At 38.8% G+C, this 27,346-nt stretch overlaps 2 protein-coding genes across 2 annotated transcripts in view; both read right to left on the bottom strand.

The window, feature by feature from the left end:
- Positions 1 to 818: 818 nt before the first annotated feature.
- ARL9 (ADP ribosylation factor like GTPase 9) lies at positions 819 to 19,051 on the bottom strand. Its single transcript, XM_032632773.1, has 4 exons — positions 18,776 to 19,051; positions 15,810 to 15,972; positions 13,013 to 13,188; positions 819 to 1,303 (listed from the first exon to the last, which is right to left on the bottom strand). The coding sequence occupies exons 1-4, from the start codon at positions 19,049 to 19,051 to the stop codon at positions 1,124 to 1,126; spliced, it is 795 nt and encodes a 264-aa protein (XP_032488664.1). The 3' UTR covers positions 819 to 1,123.
- A 1,980-nt stretch (positions 19,052 to 21,031) lies between these two features.
- The window catches only part of SRP72 (signal recognition particle 72), a 30,135-nt gene continuing 23,820 nt past the window's right edge, over positions 21,032 to 27,346 (bottom strand). The window contains exons 19-21 of the mRNA XM_032631981.1: positions 25,847 to 25,884; positions 23,278 to 23,437; positions 21,032 to 22,458 (exon numbers count right to left, since the gene is read on the bottom strand). Coding sequence (XP_032487872.1) covers positions 22,281 to 22,458; positions 23,278 to 23,437; positions 25,847 to 25,884 — 376 coding nt within the window. The 3' untranslated portion in view covers positions 21,032 to 22,280. The remainder of the gene's footprint in view (positions 22,459 to 23,277; positions 23,438 to 25,846; positions 25,885 to 27,346) is intronic.

Genomic DNA, 27,346 nt, shown 5'->3' with positions numbered 1-27,346 from the left:
TCTGTTCAGCTTTTTAACTTGTTAGAATGGAGTGGTGGCTTCCAAGCTTCTTACATGCTGGGCTCAAAACTGGAAGTCCTTTTCTTTTTTTAAAAAAAGATCAAGACAGGACACTAAGGTTCGAAGTTGGATTTATGTCTATAGGTAAACAGAGTTATCACTCTTACAAAATATTTCTAGTAAAGAACGCTTATCTATATAAAAAAGCTAAATATCAAGAATTTAAAAAACAAATCCTCATGGTGTTCTTCTTTTAGTGCAATATTTTCTTAAAAAGAAGCCTTTCCTAAATCTTTCTGAATGCTGTTAATTTATATTTCTATGTGGGTTTGATAGTGCTTACTTTTCTTATTGCCCTATCCTGATATTTCTTTCCCTACAGTGTTAAATGGATCCACTTAAAGGAAAGATACCTGGATTTTTACTTGAAAAGACAAAAGTTATTAAAATATTTTAATGTAAATCTCATTTCATTGAGAAACTACAAATGCAATGAATGCTTCCTACTGTTCACTTTAATTTGGTTGATTAAAAATCCAAATCCCGGGAATTCCCTGGTGGCGCAGTGGTTAAGAATCTACCTGCCAATGCAGGGGATGTGGGTTCAAGCCCTGGTCTGGGTAGATCCCACATACCATGGAGCAATGAAGCCTGTGCACCACAACTACTGAGCCTGCGCTCTAGAGCCTGTGCGCCACAACTACTGAGCCAATGTGCCACAACTACTGAAGCCCGTGCACCTAGGGCCCGTGCTCCGCAACAAGAGAAGCCACCGCAATGAGAAGCCCATGCACCACAACGAAAAGTAGCCCCCGCTCGCTGCAACTAGAGAAAGCCCGCATGCAGCAACAAAGACCCAACGCAGCCAAAAATAAATAAAAATTAAAAAAGATCCAAATCCCTCCAAATACATTGTTTTACCAATATTTTTAAAGTTCAAAATATAAATAGAGAAAGTCTTAATCAATTAACATTATCTTATATATGTGTATATGCCCTGCATTGAGAAAATAGGAAATGCCTTATTTTTTATTGGAAAGTGGAAACTTTTGGCTTCTAGCCTGCCGCTAAACATTCCCTGGTGACATTCAAATCATGAGCCTCACAGTGGGCCTAGGCCTGATCACTGCATGTCTGCAGCCAGCTGTGCAATCAGGTCTCTGGCATCTTGCATGATGGAGGGTATCTCTGAGCCATTCTCAGTCACCTGGGTTCCAAACAAGAACATCTTCCTGTCATTTCCCACCTCAGATAATGCCAAAGCTTCATGGATATCTGTAATGTGATAGGCTGCTTCAAGATCCTTCACCAAGAATGAAAAAAGAATTGAGAAAAAGTTGGTTATTTTGCAATCTTTTTGGATAGATACATTTATTACTCTCATTTATTGCTCTCAATGACCCCACCTCCATTCTAATATGGAGGATACTGTAATCCCATTACTATGATCTTAATGATTGTTTGAATATAATGATTTTCATTGGAACTATATCAGCATTTATGAGTTATCATCAAAAAAGTATGTTCTGGAATGAAGTTAAGTCGATATAATACCTTAATCAATTTCCTAAACAGTGCAATCTATCTGCTTCTAATTTTGTTTTTCCATTTTTATCTTTATTTTCCTAAGATTATTTTTAATTTGTCTTAACAGTAGAAATTTGATTCGTTAATTGGTTTTTGTCCATATCATATTTTATTGATTAAGCATTCGCCAAATGTGAGTTTTCACAATGTGAGTTTCACATTGTGAGTTTGCAACCATTATTTCTACTGAACAAAAAATTTTGGATCAAACTTGGAGGGATGGAGGGAGACAGAGAAGGGATAAGGGAGGAAGTGAATTTAGAAAATGGAGTAGTGGGTAAAGGAGGCTGAGAGGGGAGGGACAGGTGGAGGGAAAGAGGACAAGATGGAGAAGCGGGGAAGGCTTAAAGGACAGAAACCCACTGGGAGAGGTAGAGAGAGGAGAGATTAAAATGAGGAGACAGAAAGCATGTGTTTATGCTGCATGTCAAGGACAAAACCTCCTTGAGGTCAAAATGCCAAGGTCAAAACATATTTCTCTGCCTCTCACACATCAAGAATTATTTATGCAAATAACCTCTGACATTCCCTCTCCTAAATACATACACAGATTCAGTTATAGTTTTTAAGTCCTTTGCAAAAGTTTAAGTATTTTCACTCCTAAAATTGCATTTGTATTTGGCTTTTTGTTGTTTCATAGTGTTTTCCCATAGCTTTAGGGCATCATCTGGAAATAGTCCAATATTGTGTCATTTTTTTCTTGTACCAATATGAACCTATCAAATTCCATAACTGGGAGCCTGTGAGACTTTTCCTGATGTGGTATGATTACCTTTCTGGTCCTCCCAATATATTGCCTGTCTGAAACCTGAATTCACTTATTCCTAGAGCCCGCAGTGAATTTTGCAACTGTGTTAATGAATCTAGTAACATGTGGACAATGTCTCAAGTTAAAAAAAAAAAGTCACTGATGGAATTGGAGAGGAAGAAAATAGAAGGAGGGTGTTGCGTGGGAGGAGGGGCTCCTTGTAATGATAAAAGCACATCAGGGATAAATATCAGGTGCATTCCACACTTACATAACTGTGCCTTAATAGAGATCATCACTCAAAGAGTAAAGATAGTAAGTTGACGTTTTAAAAATACTTATGTAATAACTTGAACCAATGAGTCATACAAAAAAATAAATTACTTTGGCCAAGGAGCATCAACCAAGATGCATTACACTTAAACTAGAATATACAAATCTTTTCTTATTAAACCCCAGTAAAAGTTATAAATTTGACACCAAATAGCTCTGTTTATTCAATTTGATAAAGAGATATAAACCACAAAGGAGAGTATTGCTAAATTTGTCTATTAAAAATGAAAACCTGGGACTTCCCTGGTGGCACAGTTGTTAAGAATCTGCCTGCCAATGCAGGGGACACAGGTTCGAGCCCTGGTCCAGGAACATCCCACATGCCATGGAACAGCAAAGCCTACGTGCCACAACTACTGAGCCTGTGCTCTAGAGCCCATGAGTCACAACTACTGAGCCCGCGTGCCATAGCTACTGAAGCCTGCGTGCCTAGGGCCCGTGCTTCACAACAAGAGAAGCCACCACAATGAGAAGTCCGAGCACCGCAACAAAGAGTAGCCCCCGCTCACCACAACTAGAGAAAGCCTGTGCGCAGCAACGAAGACCCAACACAGACAAAAATAAAAATAAATAAATTTATTTTAAAAAAAAAGAAAACCTATGTATTAAAAAGAGAACCATAAACAAAATAAAATCATAAGCTAATAGATTGCTGGAGCAGACATGTGTAATGTATGTAACAGACAAAAGTTTTTTCCAAAGGACACGAAAGACTCCTACAACTCAAAAGACAAAAGATAAACACCGTAACGGGAATTTGGGGAAACATATTAAAAGATAATTCACAAATGTGGAAATTCATTTCAAAGAATGAAACTAATTTGAAACTAATAACCAGTGAACATCTGAAAAAATGTTCAAGCTCACTAGTAATTAAGGAAATGCAAATTAGAATAATAAGATAAAATTTCATCCCCATGAGACTGGCAAAAATGAAAGTTTGACAAGCCAAGTATTGACAAGGATGTGGAGCTTTAAAAACTGTCATATACTGCTGGTAGGAAAAATAAACTGGTTCAATATCTTTGGAAAGCAACTTGGTAATATCTAGCAAAATTGAATATGGACAAATCCAAAACCCAGCAATTCCTCATGCACTAGAGAAATGTTGGTACACATCAACGAGGAGACACATACATGAAGATTCACTGTAGAACTGATTTTAGCAATAAAACATTGGAAATAAACCAAATATCCAACAAGAAAATGGTAAAGTTGTGGTATATTTATACAATGGAATACTATACAGCTTACTTAAATGTACCAGGATCCTCTAAATCTTTACAGTTTGTGGTACTAAAGATGCTCATGAAAGAAAAATCTCCAGCTTTTCTTTTAGAAATAATCTGCTGGACTAGCATCTATGCTGGACTTTCATATAGGCTCCTACTTTTAGATTGTCATTTGTAATTATTTAGTTTACTTCCATAAATATTCACCCATAGAAGAAGTGGAAGAAATGGCAGAAACTGAGCTCTCTTACGACTGGCAACCCTAGTAATTAAGAGAGGGGTTTTAGCATTACAGGCATACCTCAGAGATATTTCAAATTTGGTTCCAAACTACTGCGATAAAATGAATACTGCAGGGCTTCCCTGGTGGCGCAGTGGTTGAGAGTCCGCCTGCCGATGCAGGGGACACCGGTTCGTGCCCCAGTCTGGGAAGATCCCACGTGCCACGGAGCGGCTGGGCCTGTGAGCCATGGCCGCTGAGCCTGCGTGTCCGGAGCCTGTGCTCTGCAACAGGAGAGGCCACAACAGTGAGAGGCCCATGTACCGCAAAAAAATAAATAAATAAAATAAAAAAATGAATACTGCAATAAAGCTAGTCACATGAATTTTTTTGTCTCTCAGTACATATGAAAGTTATGTTTACACTACTGTAGTCTATTAAGTGTGCAATAGCATTGTCTAAAAAAAAGTACATACCTTAATTAAAAAATACCTTACTGCTAAAAAATGCTAACCATCATCTGAGCCTGCAGCAAGTTGTAATCTTTTTGCAATAGTAACATCAAAGATCACTGATCACAGTTTATCATAACAAATATAATAATGATCTTAAAAGTTTGAAATATTGCAAGAATTACTAAAATGCTACACAGAGACATGAAGTGAGAAATGCTTTTGGGAAAATGGTACCTACAGACTTGCTCGATGCAGGGTTGCCACAAAACTTTGATTTGGGGCTTCCCTGGTGGCGCAGTGGTTGAGAGTCCGCCTGCCGATGCAGGGGACGCGGGTTTGTGCCCCGGTCCGGGAAGATCCCACATGCCGCAGAGCGGCTGGGCCCGTGAGCCATGGCCGCTGAGCCTGCGCGTCCGGAGCCTGTGCTCCGCAAGGGGAGAGGCCACAACAGTGAGAGGCCCGCGTATGGCAAAAAACTAAAAAAAAAAAAAAAAACTTTGATTTGTAAAAAACACAATATCTACAAAGTGCAATAAAATGAGGTATGCCTGTACAATGCTATAGATGTCTAACACCTTTTTAAATTTTCTTTATTGTAGTAAAATACACATAAAGAAATTTGCCATATTAACCAATTTTAAGTGTACAGTTCAGTGTACAAATAAGTACATTCACATTGTTGTACACCATCCATCTCCAGAACTCTTTTGAACTTGTAAAACTGATACTCTGTATCCATTAAACAATAACTTCCTGTTTCTCCCTCCCCCAGGCCCTGGCAACCACTATTCTACTTTTTATTTCTATGAATTTGACTGCTCTAGGGACCTCATAAAAGTGTATTCAGGGACTTCACTGGTGGGGCAGTGGTTAAGAATCCGCCTGCCAATGCAGGGGATATGGGTTCAAACCCTGGTCTGGGAAGATCTCACATGCCATGGAGCAACTAAGTCCATGCGCCACAAGTACTAAGCCTGTGCGCTAGAACCCGCGGGCCACAACTACTGAGCCCGTGTGCCACAACTACTGAATCCCTCATGCCTAGAGCCTGTGGTCCGCAACAAGAGAAGCCACCACAATGAGAAGCCTGCACACCGCAACAAAGAGTAGCCCCCACTCGCCGCAATTAGAGAAAGACTACATGGAGCAACGAAGACCCAGCGCAGCCAAAAATAAATAAACAATTTTTTTTAAAAAGTGTAATCATACAGTATTTGTCTTTTTGTGACTGGCTTATTTCACTTAGCATAATGTCTTCAAAGTTCATCTATGTTGTAGCATGTGTCAGAATTTCCTTTTTTAAGGCTGAATAATATCCATTGTATGTATATATCTCATTTTGTTTATCCATTCATCTGTGGATGGACACTTGGGTTGCTTCTACCTTTTGGCTACTGTGAATAATTCTGCTATGAACATGGCTGTGCAAATATCTGTTTGAGTTCCTGCTTTCAATTCTATTGGTTATATACCCAGAAGTGGATTGCTGGACTATATGAAAACTCTATTTTTTAATTTTTTAAGGAACTGCCATACTGTTTTTCACAGTGGCTGCACCATTTGACATCCCCACCAACACTGCACAAGGGTTCCAATTTCTTCATGAACATTTAATATTTTAATGCATGTGCGTGAAATAAATTCAGGTCAGGCTAATTGATCTAAAACCACTTCTTTATACATATTAAACACGCAAATATTTTGTAGAAATCAATTCAAAAGTCAATAAATGTTTACTGAATTAAATTCAACAGGTAGATTGGTTCAAGATGGTGGAGTAGAAGGATGTGTGCTCACTCCTTCTTGCAAGAGCACTGGAATCACAACTAACTGTGGAACAGTCATTGACAGGAAGACACTGGAACTCACCAAAAAAGATACCCCACATCTAAAGACAAAGGAAAAGCCGCATTGAGATGGTAAGTGGGGCGCAATCACGATAAAATCAAATCCCATAACCGCTGAGTGGGTGACTCACAAACTAGAAAACACTTATACCACAGAAGTCCACCCACTGGAGTGAAGGTTCTGAGCCCCACATCAGGCTTCCCAACCTGGGGGTCTGGCAACAGCAGGAGGAATTCCTAGAGAATCAGACTTTGAAGGCTAGCGGGATTTGATTGCAGGACTTTGACAGGACTGGGGGGAAACAGAGACTCCACTCTTGGAGGGCACACTCAAAGTAGTGTGTGCATCAGGACCCACGGGAAGGAGCAGTGGCCCCATAGGAGACTGAACCAGACCTACCCATTAGTGTTGGAGGGTCTGCGGCAGAAGCGGGGGTGGGCTGTGGCTCCCCAAGGGACAAGGACACTGGCAGCAGAAGTTCTGGGAAGTACTCCTTGGCGTGAGCCCTCCCAGAGTCTGCCATTAGCCCCATCAAAGAGCTGGTAGGCTCCAGTGCTGGGTTGCCTCAGGCCAAAGAACCAACAGGGAGGGAACCCAACCCCACCCATCAGCAGACAAGCTGATTAAAGTTTTACTGAGCTCTGCCCACCACAGCAACACCCAACCCTACCCACCACCAGTCCCTCCCATCAGGAAGCTTGCACAAACCCCTTAGATAGCCTCATCCATCAGAGGACAGACAGCAGAAGCAAGAGTAACTACAATTCTGAAGCCTGTGGAATGAAACCACATTCACAGAAAGATAGACAAAATGAAAAGGCAGAGGACTATGTCCCAGATGAAGGAACAAGATAAAACCCCAGTAAAACAACTAAAGGAAGTAGAGATAGGCAACCTTCCAGAAAAAGAATTGAGAATAATGATAGTGAAGATGATCCAGGACCTCGGAAAAACAATGGAGGCAAGGATTGAGAAGATGCAAGAAATGTTTAACAAAGACCTAGAAGAATTAAAGAACAAACACCTAGAAGAATTAAAGAACAAACAAACAGAGATGAACAATACAATAAATGAAATGAAAAATACACTAGAAGGAATCAATAGCAGAATAACTGAGGCAGAAGAATGGATAAGTGACCTGGAAGACAGAATGGTGGAATTCACTGCCATGGAACAGAACAAAGAAAAAAGAATGAAAAGAAATGAAGACAGCCTAAGAGACCTCTGGGACAACATTAAATGCAACAACATTCTCATTATAGGGGTCCCAGAAGGAGAAGAAAGAGAGAAAGGACCTGAGAAAATATTTGAAGAGATTATAGTCAAAAACTTCCCTAACATGGGAAAGGAAATAGCCACTCAAGTCCAGAAAGTGCAGACAGTCCCATGCAGGAAAAACCCAAGGAGAAACATACTGAGACACATACTAATCAAATTGGCAAAAATTAAAGACAAAGAAAAATTATTGAAAGCAACAAGGGAAAAACGAGAAATAACATACAAGGGAACTCCCATAAGGCTAACAACTGATTTCTCAGAAGAAACTTTACAAGCCAGAAGGGGGTCGCATGACATATTTAAAGTGATGAAAGGGAAGACGCTACAACCAAGATTACTCTACCCAGCAAGGATCTCATTCAGATACGATGGAGAAATCAAAAGCTTTACAGACAAGCAAAAGCTAAGAGAATTCAGCACCGCCAAACCAGCTCTACAACAAATGCTAAAGGAACTTCTCTAGGCAGGAAACAAAACAGGAGAAAAGGACCTACAATAACAAACCCATAACAATAAAGAAAAGGGTAATAGGAACATACATATCGATAATTACCTTAAACGTGAATGGATTAAATGCTCCAAACAAAAGACACAGGCTCGTTGAATGGATACAAAAACAAGACTCATATATGCTGTCTATAAGAGACCAACTTCAGACCTAGGGACACATACAGACTGAAAATGAGGGGATGGAAAAAGATTTTCCATGCAAATGGAAATCAAAAGAAAGCTGAAGTAGCAATACTCATATAAGATAAAATAGATTTTAAAATAAAGAATGTTACAAGAGACAAGGAAGGATACTACATAATGATCAAGGGATGAATCCAAGAAGAAGTTATAACAATTATAAATATATATGCACCCAACATAGGAGTACCTCAATACATAAGGCAACTGCTAACAGCCATAAAAGAAGAAATTGACAGTAACACAATAATAGTGGCAGACATTAACACCTCACTTACACCAATGGACAGATCATCCAGACAGAAAATTAATAAGGAAACAGAAGCTTTAAATGACACAATAGACCAGATAGATTTAATTGATATTTATAGGACATTCCATCCAAAAACAGCAGATTACACTTTCTTCTCAAGTGCCACGGAACATTCCCCAGGATAGATCACATCTTGGGTCACAAATCAAGCCTCAGTAAATATAAGAAAACTGAAATCATATCAAGCATCTTTTCTGACTACAACGCTATGAGATTAGAAATCAATTACAGGGAAAAAAAGTAAAAAACACAAACACATGGAGGCAAACAATACATTACTAAATAACCAAGAGATCACTGAAGAAATCAAAGAGGAAATCAAAAAAAACCTAGAGACAAATGACAATGAAAACATGATGATCCAAAACCTATGGGATGCAGCAAAAGCAGTTCTAAGAGGGAAGTTTATAGCTGTACAAGCCTACCTCAAGAAACAAGAAAAATCTCCAATAAACAATCTAACCTTACACCTAAAGGAACTAGAGAAAGAAGAACAAGAAAAACCCAAAGTTAGTAGAAGGAAAGAAATCATAAAGATCAGAGCAGAAATAAATGAAATAGAAACAAAGAAAACAATGGCAAAGATCAATAAAACTAAAAGGTGGTTCTTTGAGAAGATAAACAAAATTGATAAACCTTTAGCTAGACTCATCAAGACAAAGAGGGAGAGGACTCAAATCAATAAAATTAGAAATGAAAAAGGAGAAGTTACAACAGACACCGCAGAAATACAAAGTATCGTAAGAGACTACTACAAGCAACTCTGTGCCAATAAAATGGACAACCTGGAAGAAATGGACAAATTCTTAGAAAGGTATAATCTTCCAAGACTGAACCAGGAAGAAATAGAAAATATGAACAGACCAATCACAAGTAATGAAATTGAAACTGTGATTAAAAATCTTCCAACAAGCAAAAGTCCAGGACCAGATGGCTTCACAGGTGAATTCTATCAAACATTTAGAGAAGAGCTAACACCCAGCCTTGTCAAACTCTTCCAAAAATTGCAGAGGAAGGAAAACTCCCAATCTCATTCTATGAGGCCACCATCAGCCTGATACCAACACCAGACACAGATACTACAAGAAAAGAAAATTACAGACCAATAACACTGATGCAAAATACAGAATATGGATGCAAAAATCCTTAACAAAATACTAGCAAACAGAATCCAACGACACATTAAAAGGATCATACACCATGATCAAGTGGGATTTATTCCAGGGATGCAAGGATTCTTCAATATATGCAAATCAATCAATGTGATACACCATATTAACAAACTGAAGGAGAAAAACCAAATGGTCATCTCAATAGATGCAGAAAAAGCTTTTGACAAAATTCAACACCCATTTATGATAAAAACTCTTCAGAAAGTGGGCATAGAGGGAACCTACCTCAACATAATAAAGGCCATATATGACAAACCCACAGCAAACATCATTCTCAATGGTGAAAATCTGAAAGCATTTCCTCTAACATCAGGTATAAGACAAGGATGTCCACTCTCACTACTATTATTCAACATAGTTTTGGAGGTCCTAGCCACAGCAGTCAGAGAAGAAAAAGAAATAAAAGGAATACAAATTGGAAAAGAAGAAGTAAAACTGTCACTGTTTGTAGATGACATGACACTGTACATAGAGAATCCTAAAGATGCCACCAGAAAACTACTAGAGCTAATCAATGAATTTGGTAAAGTTGCAGGATATAAAATTAATGCACAGAAATCTCTTGAATTCCTATACAATAACAATAAAAGATCAGAAAAAGAAATTAAGGAAACAATCCCATTCACCATTGCAACAAAAAGAATAAAATACCTAGGAAAAAACCTACCTAAGGAGACAGAAGACCTGTACGCAGAACACTATGAGAGACTGATGAAAGAAATCAAAGATGACACAAACAGATGGAGAGATATACCATGTTCTTGGATTGGAAGAACCAATATTGTGAAAATGACTATAGTACACAAAGCAATCTACAGATTCAATGCAATCCCTATCAAATTACCAGTGGCATTTTTTTACAGAACTATAACAAAAAATCTTAAAATCTGTATGGAGACACAAAAGACCCTGAATAGCCAAAGCAGTCTTGAGGGAAAAAAACGGAGCTGGAGGAGTCAGACTCCCTGACTTCAGACTATACTACAAAGGTACAATAATGAAGACAACATGGTACTGGCACAAAAACAGAAATATAGATCAATGGAACAGGATAGAAAGCCCAGAGATAAACCCATGCACCTGTGGTCAACTAATCTATGATAAAGGAGGCAAGGATATACAGTGGAGAAAAGACAGTCTCTTCAATAAGTGGTACTAGGAATACTGGACAGCTACATGTAAAAGAATGAAATTAGAACACTGTCTAACACCATACACAAAAATAAACTCAAAATGGATTAAAGACCTAAATGTAAGACTGGACACTATAAAACTATTAGAGGAAAACATAGGAAGAACACTCTTTGACATAAATCACAGCAAGATCTTTTTTGACCCACCTCCTAGAGTAATGGAAATAAAAACAAAAATAAACAAATGGGACCTAATGAAACTTAAAAGCTTTTGCACAGCAAAGGAAACTATAAACAAAACGAAAAGACAACCCTTAGAATGGGAGAAAATATTTGCAAACGAATCAACAAAGGATTAATCTTCAAAATATATAAACAGCTCATGCAGCGCAGTATTAAAAAAAAAAAAACAACCCGGGCTTCCCTGGTGGTGCAGTGGTTGAGAGTCCGCCTGCCGATGCAGGGGATATGGGTTTGTGCCCCGGTCCAGGAGGATCCCACATGCCGTGGAGCGGCTGGGCACCTGAGCCATGGCCGCTGAGCCTGCGCGTCCGGAGCCTGTGCTCCGCAACGGGAGAGGCCACAACGGTGAGAGGCCCGCGTGCCGCAAAAACAAAACAAAAACAAAAATAAAACAACCCAATCCAAAAATGGGCAGAAGACCTAAATAGACATCTCTCCAAAGAGGACATACAGATGGCTAAGAGGCACATGAAAAGCTGCTCAACGTCACTAATTATTAGAGAAATGCAAATCAAAAGTCCAATGAGGTATCACCACACCAGTAAGAATCAGAAAATCTACAAACAATAAATGCTGGAGAGGGTGTGGAGAAAAGGGAACCCTCTTGCACTGTTGGTAGGAATGTAAATTGATACAGCCACTATGGAGAACAGTATGGAGATTCCTTAAAGAACTAAAAATAGAATTACCGTATGACCTAGCAATCCCAGTACTGGGCATATACCCAGAGAAAACCATAATTCAAAAAGACACATGCACCCCAATGTTCATTGCAGCACTATTTACAATAGCCAGGTCATGGAAGCAACCTAAATGCCCATCGACAGATGAATGGATAAAGTTGATATGGTATATATATACAATGGGATATTACTCAGCCATAAAAAGGAACGAAATTGGGTCACTTGTAGAGACGTGGATGGACCTAGAGACTGTCATACAGAGTGAAGTAAGTCAGAAAGAGAAAAACAAATATCATATATTAATGCATATATGTGGAACCTAGAAAAATGGTACAGATGAACCCGTTTGCAGGGCAGAAATAGAGACACAGATGTAGAGAACAAACATGTGGACACCAGGGCGGAAAAGTGGGGGTGGTGGTGGGGTGAATTGGGAGATTGGGATTGACATATATACACTAATATGTATAAAACAGATAACTAGTAAGAACCTGCTCTGTAAAAAATAAATAGATAAAATTAAATTAAAAAAAATAAATTCAACAGGTATTTGTTGAATTCCTGCTATGTACAAGGCATTATGCTAGGTTTTATAAGGGACACAAAGGTGAATGATAGTCTCTGTTCTCAAGGAATTTACTGCTGTCCCTTGGTATCTGAGGGGGATTGGCTGCAAGACCCCAGCAGACACCAAAATCTGAGGATGCTCAAGCCCCTTACATGAAATGGCACAGTATTTGCAAATAACTTATGCACATCCTCCCATATACTTTAAATCATCTCTAGATTACTTATAATACCTAATACAATGTAAATGCTATGTAAATAGTTGCCTATGTGTGGCAAATACAAGTTTTACTTTCTGGAACTTTCCAGAATCTTTTTTTTTCCTGATCCACAGGTGGTTGAATTCACAGATATGGAGGGCTGACTGTATAATCCAATAGATCTAATAGTATAAACTGAACTGAACATACAACATATTATTGAATATCTTGCTATTAAAAGTAGACATTTCTACTTCTTGTATTAATAATAAAACTATTGAGTACAATTTATATTTGCACAAATTTTTACCTGTTTGTTTGCAAACACAACCAGAGGAAGGATTGGATTTGTCCCAATTAGTTGATGAAGGTGCTTCTTGGCTTCAGGTAATCTGTTGTGATCTGCTGAATCCACCACAAAGATTAGCAGCAATCCTTTGGACAGGTACATTTCCCAACAGGAACGGAAAGGTTCGCTGCCACCAACTACAAAGAACGGTAGAGAAGGAAGACACACACACAAACCTCAGAAGAGTCCACTGAGGGGGGCAGGAAAGACACATTTTGATAATTCCTGAACACTGGATACATATTCTGATAAAAGACCTCTGTGAGACTCTACCCAATTCTTCAAACAACTTGAGCGATGTTACTGGGGAAATGATTGGTGGGAATATTTACCCTCCACAAGCTGGTCACTCATTCTGGAACACAAAGGACCAGCATAAAGATCTTAAATTTGTACTACAGTGGATGTCTCCTGATCTGTTATACACAGCAGCCACGATGGCCAATGCCTGTCAGGTATAGCTCAGCGAATGGGAGTAGGATACTAAAATAATTCAGGGTGGTGGGTTAAAACACATATTTCTCTAAAATAAGTTTCAAATGGACTGATTTAAATGTCATTGGCTAGCCTCACTTGCACAACTTTTTTCCTTTGTCAAAATCCCAGAACTAATTTCCTCTCTTAATCTTGCACAAAGAGTTAATATGATCCTGTGGGCATTCAGGAATACTTGCTTCAGAAGAAATTCCTTTGGGTTATTTCATTCTGCTGCTTCTTCCCAGAAGAAACTTTTTGGAATGATAATAATACATACACAATGAATTCAGTTTTTATTTTTCTCCTGGGACAGAATATGACAAACAATGGCCCACAGCCTAAATCTGGCTCACTGCCTATTTTTGTACAGCCCACAAACAAAAAATGGATTCTACCTTTTTAAATGTTTGGGGAAAAAAAGAATACCATTTTGTAACACATGAACATTATATCACATTTGGATTTCAGTACAAATAAAGTTGTATGAGAACACAGGCACATAGATTTGTGCACACATGGTCTCTGGCTGCTTTCGCAGTATGCAGGGTTGAGTAGCTGCACAGAGCCCATGCGGCCACAGAGTCTACATTAGCTACTCTCGAGCCCTCTGCAGAAAAAGTGTGCAGACTCCTGTTATAGGGACTTAACAATACCATTTAAAAAACGAATAGGAAAGGGTGTTGATTTGTCTTTGTTTTCTTTTGTATGGAGAGCCAGGCTAGTCATTCTTCAAAGTATTTTGTGTTTTTAATTTTTTTAAAGAATGTGTATAATCCAAGTAATTCATATGGTTTTAACACATGTAGTTTAAAGGTAAATGAACATGTCGTTCCCCATGTTTTTGGCAACACCATGACATTTCACCTACACAGGGATTGCTATCTTTTAGGTATTAACTTCTAACTTGACAGCAATGTAGTTGAGAACACAGCTTGTATGATGCATCCTCTTTGAAAACTTTGTTAAGACTTGCTGTATGGCCCAGTAAGCGGTCATTGCTGGTAATTGTTCTGTGAGTGTTTGAGAAGAATGTGAATTTTAACTTTTGTATGTGGCTAAAATTGTCTAATTGGACAATTTTATATTATTCACTAGATCGAACTTGTTGACTGTGTTCAAATTTTATATATCTCTGCGGATATTTTTTCTCCTTGATCTTATTAATAATTGACAAAGATATGTTGAAACCCCTCACTCTAACGGCAGATCTGTCCATTTCTCCCCCAATTGGAGTTTTCTTTTTTCTTCCTATCTCCCTTTCTTTTTTTCCTTCCCTTTCCTTTCCTTCCCATTTTTCTTTTCACTTTTTATATTTTGAGACTTTTGTTAGCCATCCATTTCATTAAAAATATTATTTCTTCCATAGCTTCTGGGGAAATTGAAAACTCTATTCTTAACAATGCTTTTATCATAAAGATTTGCCTGCAGGCTTACCAATTTCTCTGCCCATCATTTTCTCTTCGCAACTGAATGAAAGCAAAAATTCATAGCATTTTACTTGCAGGCTGGAGTTGGGGTACAAAAGGGGGTACAGAAAACTCCCAGTTTTCTGGCTTGAGCATGTTGATGGGTGAGGAGACATTTACTGACCAGTTGGATTACAAGGGAAAGGAACAGATACGGAGATATATCGAACATTTTGTCTTGATGATATTAGGCTTGAGAGGCCAGTGAGACAGCCAGGTAGAGATGTCAGGCAACATCTGGATATGTTTGGCTGGAGAGATAAATTTGGGAGTCATTAGCATATAGATAGTATTTAATGTCAAGAGGAAAGGTGAAATCATCCTAGGAGAGAGTGTAAAGAGGAGACAAGAGGATCTAATGCAACTTTGGGGTACAGCAATATTTTGAGAGGTGGTGACTCCAGAACTGCTAGAGGAGGGGTTTCTGGGTTGCCATCTGGTTACAAGAGGTTTGGAGCTTACCTCTATTTGCATTTGCAGAGAAGGAAACACACTGTATTTACTTAGATTGCATTTATATTTGGGGTAGTAAGGGAGGAGGGAGGCTGTTATAGGAGGGGTGCGAAAGCCTTCCCCTCAACTCCCCTTTATCACCACCACTGCAAAAAGAAGAAAATGAAAAGAACAGAAAGTGATTCCCACACTGTACCCAAGCAATAAACTACACATGCATTCTGAAAGTCTAGGAAAATCTGACCCAGTGTTTCATTTCACAATGACCCAATGTTGATAACATTAAATCTGGCGTAAGGTATAACGATAATGTGGCTATAGGCTATCGGTTATCCCCAGAACTACTGAGAAAGACAGCTTACTCTCCAGGAACTCCAACTGGCTGTCTTCAGTGCTGATGCACACTGCATTGAAACCTTGGGTAGGTGCCACGCTGTGCTGGACTCTGTTTAAAGCTAGAGAGTGGAGAACACTGGTCTTTCCTGCTCCATCCAGGCCCAGCACTAGGATCTGCTTATTTTTCTCCTGTGAAACAAAAGATAAGTCAATAAAGCTATGCTATCAGGGCCTGCTTTTCCTGGCTCCTGGCAGTGTGCCTGCCAATAATATTGTGGAATTGTAAACCAGAATAAAACATCGCAAAACATTTAATAGGTCTAGAACAAACTGTACCAGTCAGTTTGTATTTTATATAATCAGCCATCAGTTATGTGATATTAATTGCATACCCCCTCTCCATCCCCCAACTCCTGGTCAATCTACCAAATAAATACTTTATATATATATATATCAGGATTTATGGGAGATGCCATATTTTCAAGGTCAATTTTCAGACTTCACTTTGCTTCCTGAGTTCATGTCTATTGGAGACTGCAACAGAATTCAATTTGTTGTATGGGGTCTTGGGGCCTACTTGTTCCATATATTGACTTTGCCACTCAGCATGTAAGCATCTAAGGTCTCATATTATTAATCTGTCTTGTCTTCCCAGTTGAATCACTAGATTAAAAGCCCTTAGGGCAAGGTTACCCTCATAAATGAAAAGGCGAAGATTATAGAAACTGTTAAACCAGTTCTAATCATAATTGAGTATTTAAAGTCTGACACTAAAACCTGATGAACTAGATGTAAACTTTAGGAAGAAGCATTCTACCAATATACCAACCTTAGAAAATTTTATGACAAGTGATTGAGGGGCAAGAAGAGCAGGCTGGTATGAAGGCAGAAATAGAAATTTCAGAGTGCTCAGAAAGGTGATTTTTAGGGTACAAACTTTAATGTAAACAGTAATAAATAAGCAACAATCCGGCCAGACTACTCACAGGAATTCTATTTCTCAAACAGCCTACTAAAGAGATTTCTCATGCATAAAAAACACTAATAAATGTCTTCAGTGGCATTGGTTTAAAAATAATAATCATATACATTTCTGCTTGAACACTAAATGTTGACATTAGACTTAGACTGGATTTCTGTTAAAAAAAAAAAAAAAAAAACAGTGATCCTAAACAGCACTAAATGTTTATCCCACCTCCCATCTCTTTTTTTTTTTTTTTAAATATGTAAGATCTATGTAAAAGTAAGATGGTTTAAGCTCTGGTCTAATCGGGTCTTGTGTACAGGGCAGCATTTAATAAACCTGTCTAGTGAATAACAGAATGTTTGTTTTTGGAGTGTATTCTTGATGGCTCTTAAAGCAAAAGGTATTTCCATAGGTGTTTCCTCTCTCCATCCCCACTTCCTTTCCGTTCCCTCTTACCCACACCTAAATGTCATAGTGTCATTCTGAGAGAGTGATGGTAAGGAAGAGGGACTTGATGCATGAAGGGGATGCTTTAAAGCAATGATGCCACCAAGAACTGGCTGCAAGATGTGGATTGTGTCTCCCTCATTATCTCCACCAATGGCTCTACTCTGGCTATCCCAAGATATTTCATCAGTTCCAAGATGCTGTTTTCTGGGTTGTTTTTTTTTTTCCACATTTTAACATCTCTGAAATGAGGACTTTACAATCTATGGTATGTCATATTTTGGTTGGCAGCATTTTTTTTCTTTGTTTGTGTTACCTAAAATAATGGCACCTTAGATCCTATGAAATTTTGTGAATAAAAACAGTTCCCTACTCCCTTTCCAACCATATCGCTGCTCCTAAACCCCTAGAAATTCTGCAGTCACTGATGCTTTACATTTTGCTTATTTTTTAGTCTAAAATACAAGCCTCCTGATATTTATAATCTCTTAAGAAAAGCTGGGGTTACTGTAAACCAGGAGTTCAGACCCGAAATGTGATTCTCAACACCACTGTTCCTTGCAAAAGTTATTCATTTAACTATATGTGAACCTATGTAGTCTGTGTTTTACCAGAGATCAAATCTCCATTAATAATTCACATTGTTTAGAACCAGAAAGCAGCTCTGAGCTCAGGAACTCCAGGAGCACAGAGTCCACTGAGCTGATCCAAATAATGCCTGTTTTTCCTTCTTCCCCCTCAATTTTTAAATCGTGGTAAAATACACAACATAAAATTTACCATCATAACCATTCTTAAACATATGGTGATATTAAATCCATTCATAATATTGTGCAACCATCACCACTATCCATCTCCAAAACTGTTCATCTTGTAAGATTAAACTCGAACTCCGCACTCCCCCTTCCCCCAGGCCCCACCATTCTATTCTCTACGATTCTGACTACTCTAGGTACATCATATACGTGGAATCATAGGTATTTGTCCTTTTGTGACTGCAGTGCCTGGTTTCTGAGACCTCTCAGTTAAACCTTTGTGCCCGTCCCTTCTGGGCGCTGGTGGTCTGAAAACAATGGAAGTAGTAACCTCAGTGCCCACAGAAAATGTCCAGAGGGACCCAAAACACATCCTGTACAAATTCAGGAAGCCTGCACCTTCCCACATGGAACTTACGAAACAGAAAAGACTGGGAGAGCGCATGTGTGGTGAGGGTTTGGGGCTGGTTTCAGTGTCGTGGGCGGACTGGGAGCTAGCGTTGGGCGTCGGACAGAGATGGGGCTGGAAAGAGGGCTGTTCCCCGCGCTCCCGTGAACCCGACTAAGGCCTCCTTTTCAACACTAGACCAGACGAGACCTGACCTTCCTCAACACTAGACCTAGACCTTGGACGCAGGGTTGGGGTTAGGGGTGAGAGCGGGCAAGGGGCTGGGGAGATGGCGTTCGCAGCTTGGCACACCTGCTCCATCCGCGGTTACAAAGCCCGCACACGAGACCGGATTCCCTCCGGCGCGAGAGCCGGCGCTCCGGCCAGAACGCTGACAACGGCCTTGGGTGAGGGTCTGAGGCACCCGTCTCTTACCGGCAGCTCCAGCGGCGGCTTTGCCAACGTGCTGTTGTCCTTCTCTTTCTCTTCTTTTTCCGTAAATTGTTCCTTCCCCTTCTCCGTCCCCCGCCCTTTCCTCTTTTCCTCTTCTTTACTCTTACTTTTCTCCTCCCTCCCCCTTTCCTTTTCTTTTTCCTTAATTTTCTCCTTCTCCACCTCCTTCTTTTTATCTTTCTCCTCCTTTCCTTTTCTCCGTATTTTCTCTTTCTCCGGCTCCTCTCCCTTCTCTCTCTTCACTTTCCCCCTCTCCATCCCCACCACCCTTGTTTCCCTCCCTCCTCCCACGCGCCCGCGCGCTGGAGCTGCGGTGCGGGGTCCCGGCAGGAGTGGCCCCTACGGGAGGCGCAAGGAGGAGACGCAGGTCCACGCAGCGTACAACTCCCCCGCGGTCACCGCGCGGCGCCAGCACCCCGGCCCCGAGGGACGACGACTGCAGTCCGGCGCTTGCTCGCCGGGGGCTGCGCGCAGCGGATTCGCCGAGCCCTGGGGCGGTAGGCGAATTGGAGAGGATAAGGCGCGGGTAGCCAGAAGGGTCGAGCCCAGGCGAGGGGTCTGGGAGGCCCCGCCGCGGGAGTTCGGAAAGTCTGGTCAAACAGGAATATCGTTCCCAGGTGCCACTTCCTCGGGAGATCCCCTCGGGCTGGGCAGGGTGTCTCAGAAAGCCCTTTCGAGACGCCCAGATCTTAGCCTCTCACCTCTCCCGCCTCCTCCCTGAGCCCGCCCAGCCCTCGTGTCTCCGACCCGGAGAACGCTTGAGGCGCACCAGAGGATGCCCCGCCTTCCCCTCGTCAGTAGTCACAAGCCTGGAGAGTGAAGTTAGGAATCTCTCCGCCCTCCGTCCTGTTTAAGTCCACCAGCAGCGCCTAGAGACGCTATCCAGGATGCTTAAGGAAAAACAGGAATGTGAATGGTTCCCTTATTTTAAATCTGTTACATTTCGCTTAAAAAATTTTTCTCTGGAGATTAGTCTGCCAGGATCACAGATACTGGTAATACCGTGTATTAAAACCACAACTAAACAAAATAGCCTAGTCTCTCCCAATGATCTAATATGTAACAAATTAGGTACCCACGGGGCTTTGCAAAGGTGGTGTAACGTTGCTTACACTGCTTGAGAAGTATATGGATGGTTCTTTTTTATTATTTTGTTAAATTGGACCCTTTAGTATAGTTTACAATCTAACAAAATTATCTTAATGCAATAAACTGACTTACCTTCATCAGATCTACATTTCAAACAGGCTTAAAAGGAAACAACGAATGAACTGCAGGTTTCAGAAAGCTTCAGTGATGCAACAGTTTTTAAGTAGTTCTTAAGGTTAGCAGTTTCCAAGCAGTCTTGAAAATGCTATGCTTAAAAACTGAAAAAATGTATACTCCTCAATTTGTTTATATACAGATATCAACATGATGAATTTTCAGTCAAGTTAAAACTGGGTTCTCTCAATCCCATTAGTTTAGTTTTCCCGTTTTGGGGGGAGAGGCAGGGGATAATTTTAGATACTCAGCTTAAAAAATTCTTAGATATACTAACATAAGTCCTCTGTAAAACGCCAACACCCCAGAACACCTTAATCCATACTCACCGCTAGATTATTTTATTTTAAAATGTGCTACAATGAATGGATGTATCCATATTGGCTTTTATAAATGCACACACACACAGACACACACACACACAGACACACATACACAAAGTATATAGGTCACTGGTTAAAGACCTGTCCAAAAGAATAATTACTAGAAAGTTAATGTAGGTGTTTACATTTCATTTGACAATTACAATTTATTTGAACTGAGGTTTCAGTTGCTTAATAATGACTGATAATAACGACTGGCAATTACAATGACTTAGAGAACTATAAATTTCTCTGTGTGCCTTGGGTCAAAATTTTCATTGGCGGATAATTTTCACCAAAATTCTGTGGCTTAGTTAACCTAAAAAATGATTATCCTTCACCACAGAAATTTAATGGAATCCTAAAATCATAAATTTACTAACAATTATTTTTGTAATGGGGTTTATATTCAGAAGGAATAAATATCTGTCACTTACCAAAAGACTGTTCTGAGAGCTCAAAAAGTATAATGCCATAATAAATCATTCATATATGAAGGTCTCTTGTTTAGATGCTACCACAGTTTATGTTAAACAGAAAGGCAGCACCACATTTCTTACTCTTGTAAAGGAGGAAAGCCTTTTAAAAAACTCTTTGAAGAAGTTTCAGTAGATATGTTCAGAGTCAAACACAGCAGCACTTTATTAACAAGGACAGAGCAATATGATCACAAGGAAATACTCGTAAGTCTAAACTGAATGCTATCTTGGGCAGCATAAAAGGAATACTAACAAGTGTAGGCATCCCAGTGTGTCTGTCACACCTGTTCAATGGGAAGGTGACTCGTAAGCAAGGCAAGAACAGAGCGACACTGATACCACACACTGACTACAGTACTTCATTACTTTGAGAAGGGTAGTGAATGGGCATACCCCCAACTAGAAAGAGGAATCATTTGAGACCTATCAATTGGGCCAACAGTTTTGTTAAGCTTTAATACTGCCTACTCCTGAACTCTGGTATTAACCTCCTCTCTATGTAGGAAGTCAATGTTCATGCTCTTGATAGGGGCTGTTTAAATCTTTCTGATTTCTATCAAATCCATCTGACCTCAGAACACTGGGTCTAAGAGTCAACTTCTTGCAACATTGATGTCTTTCCCTTGAGATCTTTAATAGTGCTAAATCAGCATAATGTTATCATAATTTGAAAATGACATGGGGGCACAAAAAAGTCCTAATTTATATACATGTGTATATATGTATATACATACACATACTTTTCATTACTATATATATATATATAGCATCCCATATTCCAGTATCACATGGCAGAGAATTTACAGTCAGAATAATCAAGACATTTAATTTAGTTTTCCTGTGGCCACTCATGTAGTGAACTGAAAAATACCAGTGTATTAATAAGGTCCCTTTTCATTACATGCTATTTCTAAGCAGATATTTAGAATGCTCAGAAGACTCCACTTTCAGTCTCCTAAGGCCTCCTAAGACATAATTTAAAGTGGGACTTGATAGAACAAATATCTTTGCACTCTAGTTGAAACAGAAGTAGTTTCTGTTTATATCCTAGGAAACCTTGGATAACATGCTTTCTTTGTGAAATTGAAAAAAACAGCAGATCAGCATACAAAGAGAAAGGATGTGACAGATATCAAAGTGGGTAAATGCCCAACTATTCTGACTCCTCCTCATCTGTGCAAAGCAAGGTGGTACAAGTAGGCCAAGTCTGACTGGGCAGAGTTTGAGGAAGATGCTTTTCTGTTTGATGAACAAGAAAATAATTTTATGAAAATGTGGGGATGGGAGAGGGAGCAGCTCTGTGCTTCTTGCTGTGTTACCTTTATTATGTTCCCAGTGTCACTGAGACTAGTTTAAAAATAGCCTACAAAAAGAATGTTCTAATCACCAGCCACCTTTTCCACCTTTCTTCTTTTTCTGTTGCTGTTTCTTTTTTGTTGCTGGAGCCCCTGCAGGTTTCTGGTGTCTTGGGGGTATGATATTACTTGTAGATGTAGATGCTGTTGCTGCGCTGCCAGGTCGTGGGGAGGTGGGTGGGCTGCTCACAGTTTTACTGGCATCCCTGAAATCATCAGATCAGGAAAGTGTTGGTCATTCATATATTCAACAAAGGAAAAGGCTATAAAAATGTATGTACATGGATTTCACTTTCCACCTCTCACAATCTCCCACACACATTTTCTTTTTCTTCCTTTCTTTCTTTTTTGGCCGCGCCACATGGCATGCGGGATCTTGGTTCCCCGATCAGGGTTGGCACATGTGATCTTGGTTCCCAGACCAGGGATGGAACCCGTGCCCCCTGCAGTGCCTCCGAGCTCGGAGTCTTAACCACTGGACTGCGCGGAAGTTCCCACACATATTTTCTTTTAAGGTGCGTTCCCCAACTCCCTATCCATTTTTCTTTTGAATAAAATTTTTACTGCATTATAATTTTTAAAAATGTAATTGATGGTACATGTCAATTTTCAGAAAGCTTAGAAAATAAAGAAAAAAAAAACTTTTAACGACCTATAATCCTTCCATGTAGAAATAACTGATTTAGTAACATTTTAAATTCTGCTTTCTAGTCAAATTATTTATTTATATCTGTTTCTCTAGATATTTAGTTAGTTGAATTACTCAGTGTATATAGTTTCCTTTTGAAGGTACTGTAATCCTAACATCTGCAATACAATCCTACAATTCTAGTATTTACAATACAACCAAGCCAGAAACAGCATGTTTTCTTTCCTTTACATAAGCATATTACAAAACATTTATTAAAGATATGTGACTATACTTCTCATACTGTAAACATAATTCAAAAATTCTTAATGATGACCCTGAGTCAATCTCAGAAAGAAGCAACCTATGCCCTGAAGATTGGGAAGCAATGACTTACAATTCAGATGAAGCTCCTACAGTTGCTCCCTGGGTCCCTTTTCCAATCTGATCCTTCTTTTTACCCTTCTTTCTTCCTCGGTAGTAAGAACGTTCACGCATTGGTAGCCATCTTTCTGGATCTGGTGTCACTTTTGGGTCATAATTTTTAGGCAGTTTTCCTGTTTAACAATTAATTGATAAAGAAATGAGAGCTCTGTCCATAATGTTTTCGAGATAGTTTGTTTAAGCACTGTGTCCAAACCTGGGAATAAATAACATTAAAACTGAAATAAACTTATCTGAGAAAGTTTTATTTGTATAATCTAGCAGCGGAAAAAGGACTTATTTCTAAGCATGACACAAAATTCAGAAGGCATAAAAAGATTTCATAGATGTATCTGTATAAAAAAGTTTAAATTTTCATTTGGTAAAAGATAATTTTTAAGAGAAATAACAAAACAAGAAAACATTTGCGTACTATGTAACAGAGTGAATTAATATTCTTAATATAGAATGAGTTCTTGATAATCAGTAGGCAAATCATGTAAAGAAAATGGGCATAGCTGTAATTAGAGTAAGCCAAGAGAAATAAAAGTCATTAACTATGTGAAAAGATGCATGACCTCACTAATTAAAAATAATAAGGATAGGGGAGTTCCCTGGTGGCCTAGTGGTTAGGATTCCAGGCTTTCACTGCCGTGGCCCAGGTTCAATCCTTGGTCAGGGAACTGAGATCCCATAAGCTGTGCAGCGTGGCCCCAAAAAAAACAAAATTAAAGGATAAAAAATTCTATATTAAAAAGTGTAATATGCAGTGTTTGTGAGATAGTGGGCAACTCTCAAACACTATGGCAGAAGTATATACTAGTATAGCCTCTGTAGAGAGCAAATAATTGGCAGTACCAGTCAAAATTTATACTTTTAGAAATTTATCTTGCAGAAACTCCTAAGTCACAAAGCTATATATGTGTAAGAATACTCTCTGTCATATTCTTGAAAACAGCAAATTAACTTAAAATGTCTATCAATAAGAGAATGATTAAATATATGATCCTCACACTATACCAAGCTATAAAACTGAGTTAAAAATGAAATACATCTATATTTAATAATTTGGAAAAATGTCTGCACAATATAGTCTAAAGTAGAAGATTAAAACAAATTATCCTGATTTGTTTATATCAGTTTTGTAAAAATATTAATTGAGCATGTAAATGTGTTTATATATACAAAAAAAGTTAAGTAATTATCTCTGGGAGAATGAATTTGGGGTAGGGAATTTTCCATTCTTTAAGCCATTCTATAATGACAGAAGTCTCTTACCTTTGTTTTTTCTTTTGTTTTTATAATGAACATATCTCTTGTAAATTAAAAAAAATACTCATCTGGAAACCACGAAAACAGAAAAACTGAAACTGGAGGTTACTGATACCTACAGTTATCAGCTATTTCCTTGCAGTATTACTAATAAATAAAACAACATGAAACAAATACTTTAGTTTTTACCAATTTCCAAGTACAGTGATAAAAGTAAAGAACTAGTAAGACTTGTAGGTAAAGACAGTGGAGTGAATGCAACACTGGCTTCTGCACTATCCAAAACTCCACTAAAATAGTAATAAACCCATTAAAAGGAAGAATAGTAGAAAAGATATTTTCAGTAAAATTCTAGAAGCTGGAAAACAGATGGAGGAGTGGTAATAAATTTAGCAGATTTGGGAAACCTGAATCCTTGATTTTGCAGTAAGCAAAATCAAGAAGCAAACTGATTTCTACCACAGATTTCCCAAAGACTCGGGAACAGGTAGGTGGCTCCAGGGATATCCTCTGACTAGTTGAAGCCAAGCATGGTAATTCCACCCTCTCTTGCCATGGATTAAAATAGGTAAGCCAATCAATGCATGGCATTCCTCTGGTTAATGGTTCAGGGCTGGACACTGACCTATATTGGCCCAATCAGGTTAATGGGAAAGACTTGCCAAATGCAGAGGCTCTCTTTACATCCTGCTGGATATAAATAACAAGTATATGGCTCTGTTTCCAACAAACATCTGATTACTCTAGTGGGATTCATTTTTGTGTACAGGAGAACAAAGAGATACAACTACTGGATAAACTAACCCTGATATAACCTTCCTCTACACTGCCAATTTCATAAACAGTAAATTTTATTAAGCCAGTTTCACGGAGTTCTACGGTACTTGTAGCCAAAAGCACTCTAATGTAGAAGAGCTTACTGTGTGCCAGGCACTGTTCTAAGAGCTCTACATGTAGTATCTTATTTAATCCTATGAGGTATATACTATCATATTCCATCTTACAGATGAAAAACTCAGGAAGGTATGTTAACCTGTTCACAGTCACAGTGACAAAGAGCAATGTTACTAGAGCAACAATTTGAATTCAGGCACTCATAAACTTCAGAATTGCACTCTTTAAAGTTATAAATTTAAGTAAATGTTAGCTATAGTCAAGACAAAACTCAGTTTCAAAGATATGAGAGTTTATGTCTGAAGATTTCTATGTAAGGCCAAACTCAAACTTTTACCTTATAGAAAGAAATCTAAAGATTAAAAAAAAAGCCTTACCCTTCTTTTTTTTCTTCTTTTTTTTCAAATCTCCCTGTCTACAAAGAGAAGAAAAATCATTATCATCATTGTGATAAAATATTTATAGAGCATTAAGCATGTGCAAAAGAGTGAGCTGGGTACTTTGTCATAAATGTGTTTAAGATTTGGCGTCACCTCACCAAAGCTAATAAACCAGTTGGGATATTAATTCAGGTTAAATTTAATCAAGCTTCAAACACCGTTACTTTTTGGAAGGTGCTTTAGAAAAGAGGGGTGACAACTGTTTTCAGAAAATAGATACCATTTACACTGGCACATATTAAGTCTATGTAAAAAGGTAAGAAATCTGTACAAGCATAAAAATCTATAGTTCTATGCTAAGTTACCTTGTATTTGGCAAAACTAGAAAACAGATAATTTAAACTCTTTCCCGGAAGAACATATAAAGGTATCATACATGCAAAGAATATTTCTGGGAGGATATGCAAGACAAGTAACATTGGTTGTGGCCTTGAGTGGGAAGAGGGCAGACAGGGGTGGGAGGAAGACTGTACGTTTTTAATCTTTCAGGCTTTGAACCCTGTGAGTTTATTGAATTTTTTAAGTAAGTAAAATCTTTATTAAGTACACTGCCAAAAAATAAATAAAGGTATTTAAAGAGCATAAAAAGTCAGGGGAATACTTCAAAATAACTATTAAGTACTCTGACAGCTATACTCTGACAGCTACAGTAGAAAAGAGGAAGACATTAAAAAAATCCCTCTGGACACACTCATGTTGGATATACCTCTACGGGAACTATGAAACAGTGAACTAAAAAGATAAGACAGCAACAATGTCTGCCCAAATTTCATGCTACCAAGTCATTCAATTGTGAAAGTTCTTTTAGGGTACCCCGAAGAATAAGAAATGCAACATACAGCATCTTACTTTAGAGCTTCATCTCTCACTCAGACTATGCAACAGTCTTCTGAATTGTCTCCCTACAAATCATACTACACAGCCATATCTGCAATTTCCTAAGACTCTCTGCCATTTCTTACTTCTTTGCCTTTGCTCACATTTTGCCCATCTCATCCTCGTCTTCCTCCAGAGTCAACACAGTCACCTCTTCCATGAAGCCTCTCCTATCCTCCCTCCCACCGTCCCCAGGAAGGATTGACTATTCCTCTGGTGTACTCCTCTATGCTTGCACAATCACAGCACGTGCAACCTTTATTTCAATTACTGCTTAAGTATATTTCCTTCTGCTAGACTGAAGTTCTTTTCAGGGTAAGGACAATGATTTACTTTCGTCACCAACGTAGTGTTAACTTCAAAAGAAACTACACCTTTTTAGGTATCCAAAAGTCAACATAAAATGAAAGACATTAATAATGCCGAATGAAAATACTGTGCTGAAACTGAGAAGCTTTAAAGTCAATGTACATCTTAATAATTGTCTAATGGAAAAGATAAAGATGATTAAAGGATTAGAAAAGAACTGTATGTTCTTACTAATTACCCAACCCTGTTTTG

This window comes from Phocoena sinus, chromosome 5 (assembly GCF_008692025.1).
Source record: "Phocoena sinus isolate mPhoSin1 chromosome 5, mPhoSin1.pri, whole genome shotgun sequence".
Classification (NCBI taxonomy): domain Eukaryota; kingdom Metazoa; phylum Chordata; class Mammalia; order Artiodactyla; family Phocoenidae; genus Phocoena; species Phocoena sinus.
Note: the sequence above shows the minus strand (reverse complement) of the source record. Positions and strands in the feature narration are given on the sequence as shown.

Coding starts and splice junctions, on each gene's coding strand:
- ARL9 (XM_032632773.1), bottom strand. CDS start 19,051: ATGGAGAGGGGGAAAGTGAAGAGAGAGAAGGGAGAGGAGCCGGAGAAA. Junction 15,973..18,775: donor AGCCGCCGCTGGAGCTGCCG/GTAAGAGACGGG, acceptor TTTGTTTCACAG/GAGAAAAATAAGCAGATCCT. Junction 13,189..15,809: donor CCAGTTGGAGTTCCTGGAGA/GTAAGCTGTCTT, acceptor CGTTCTTTGTAG/TTGGTGGCAGCGAACCTTTC.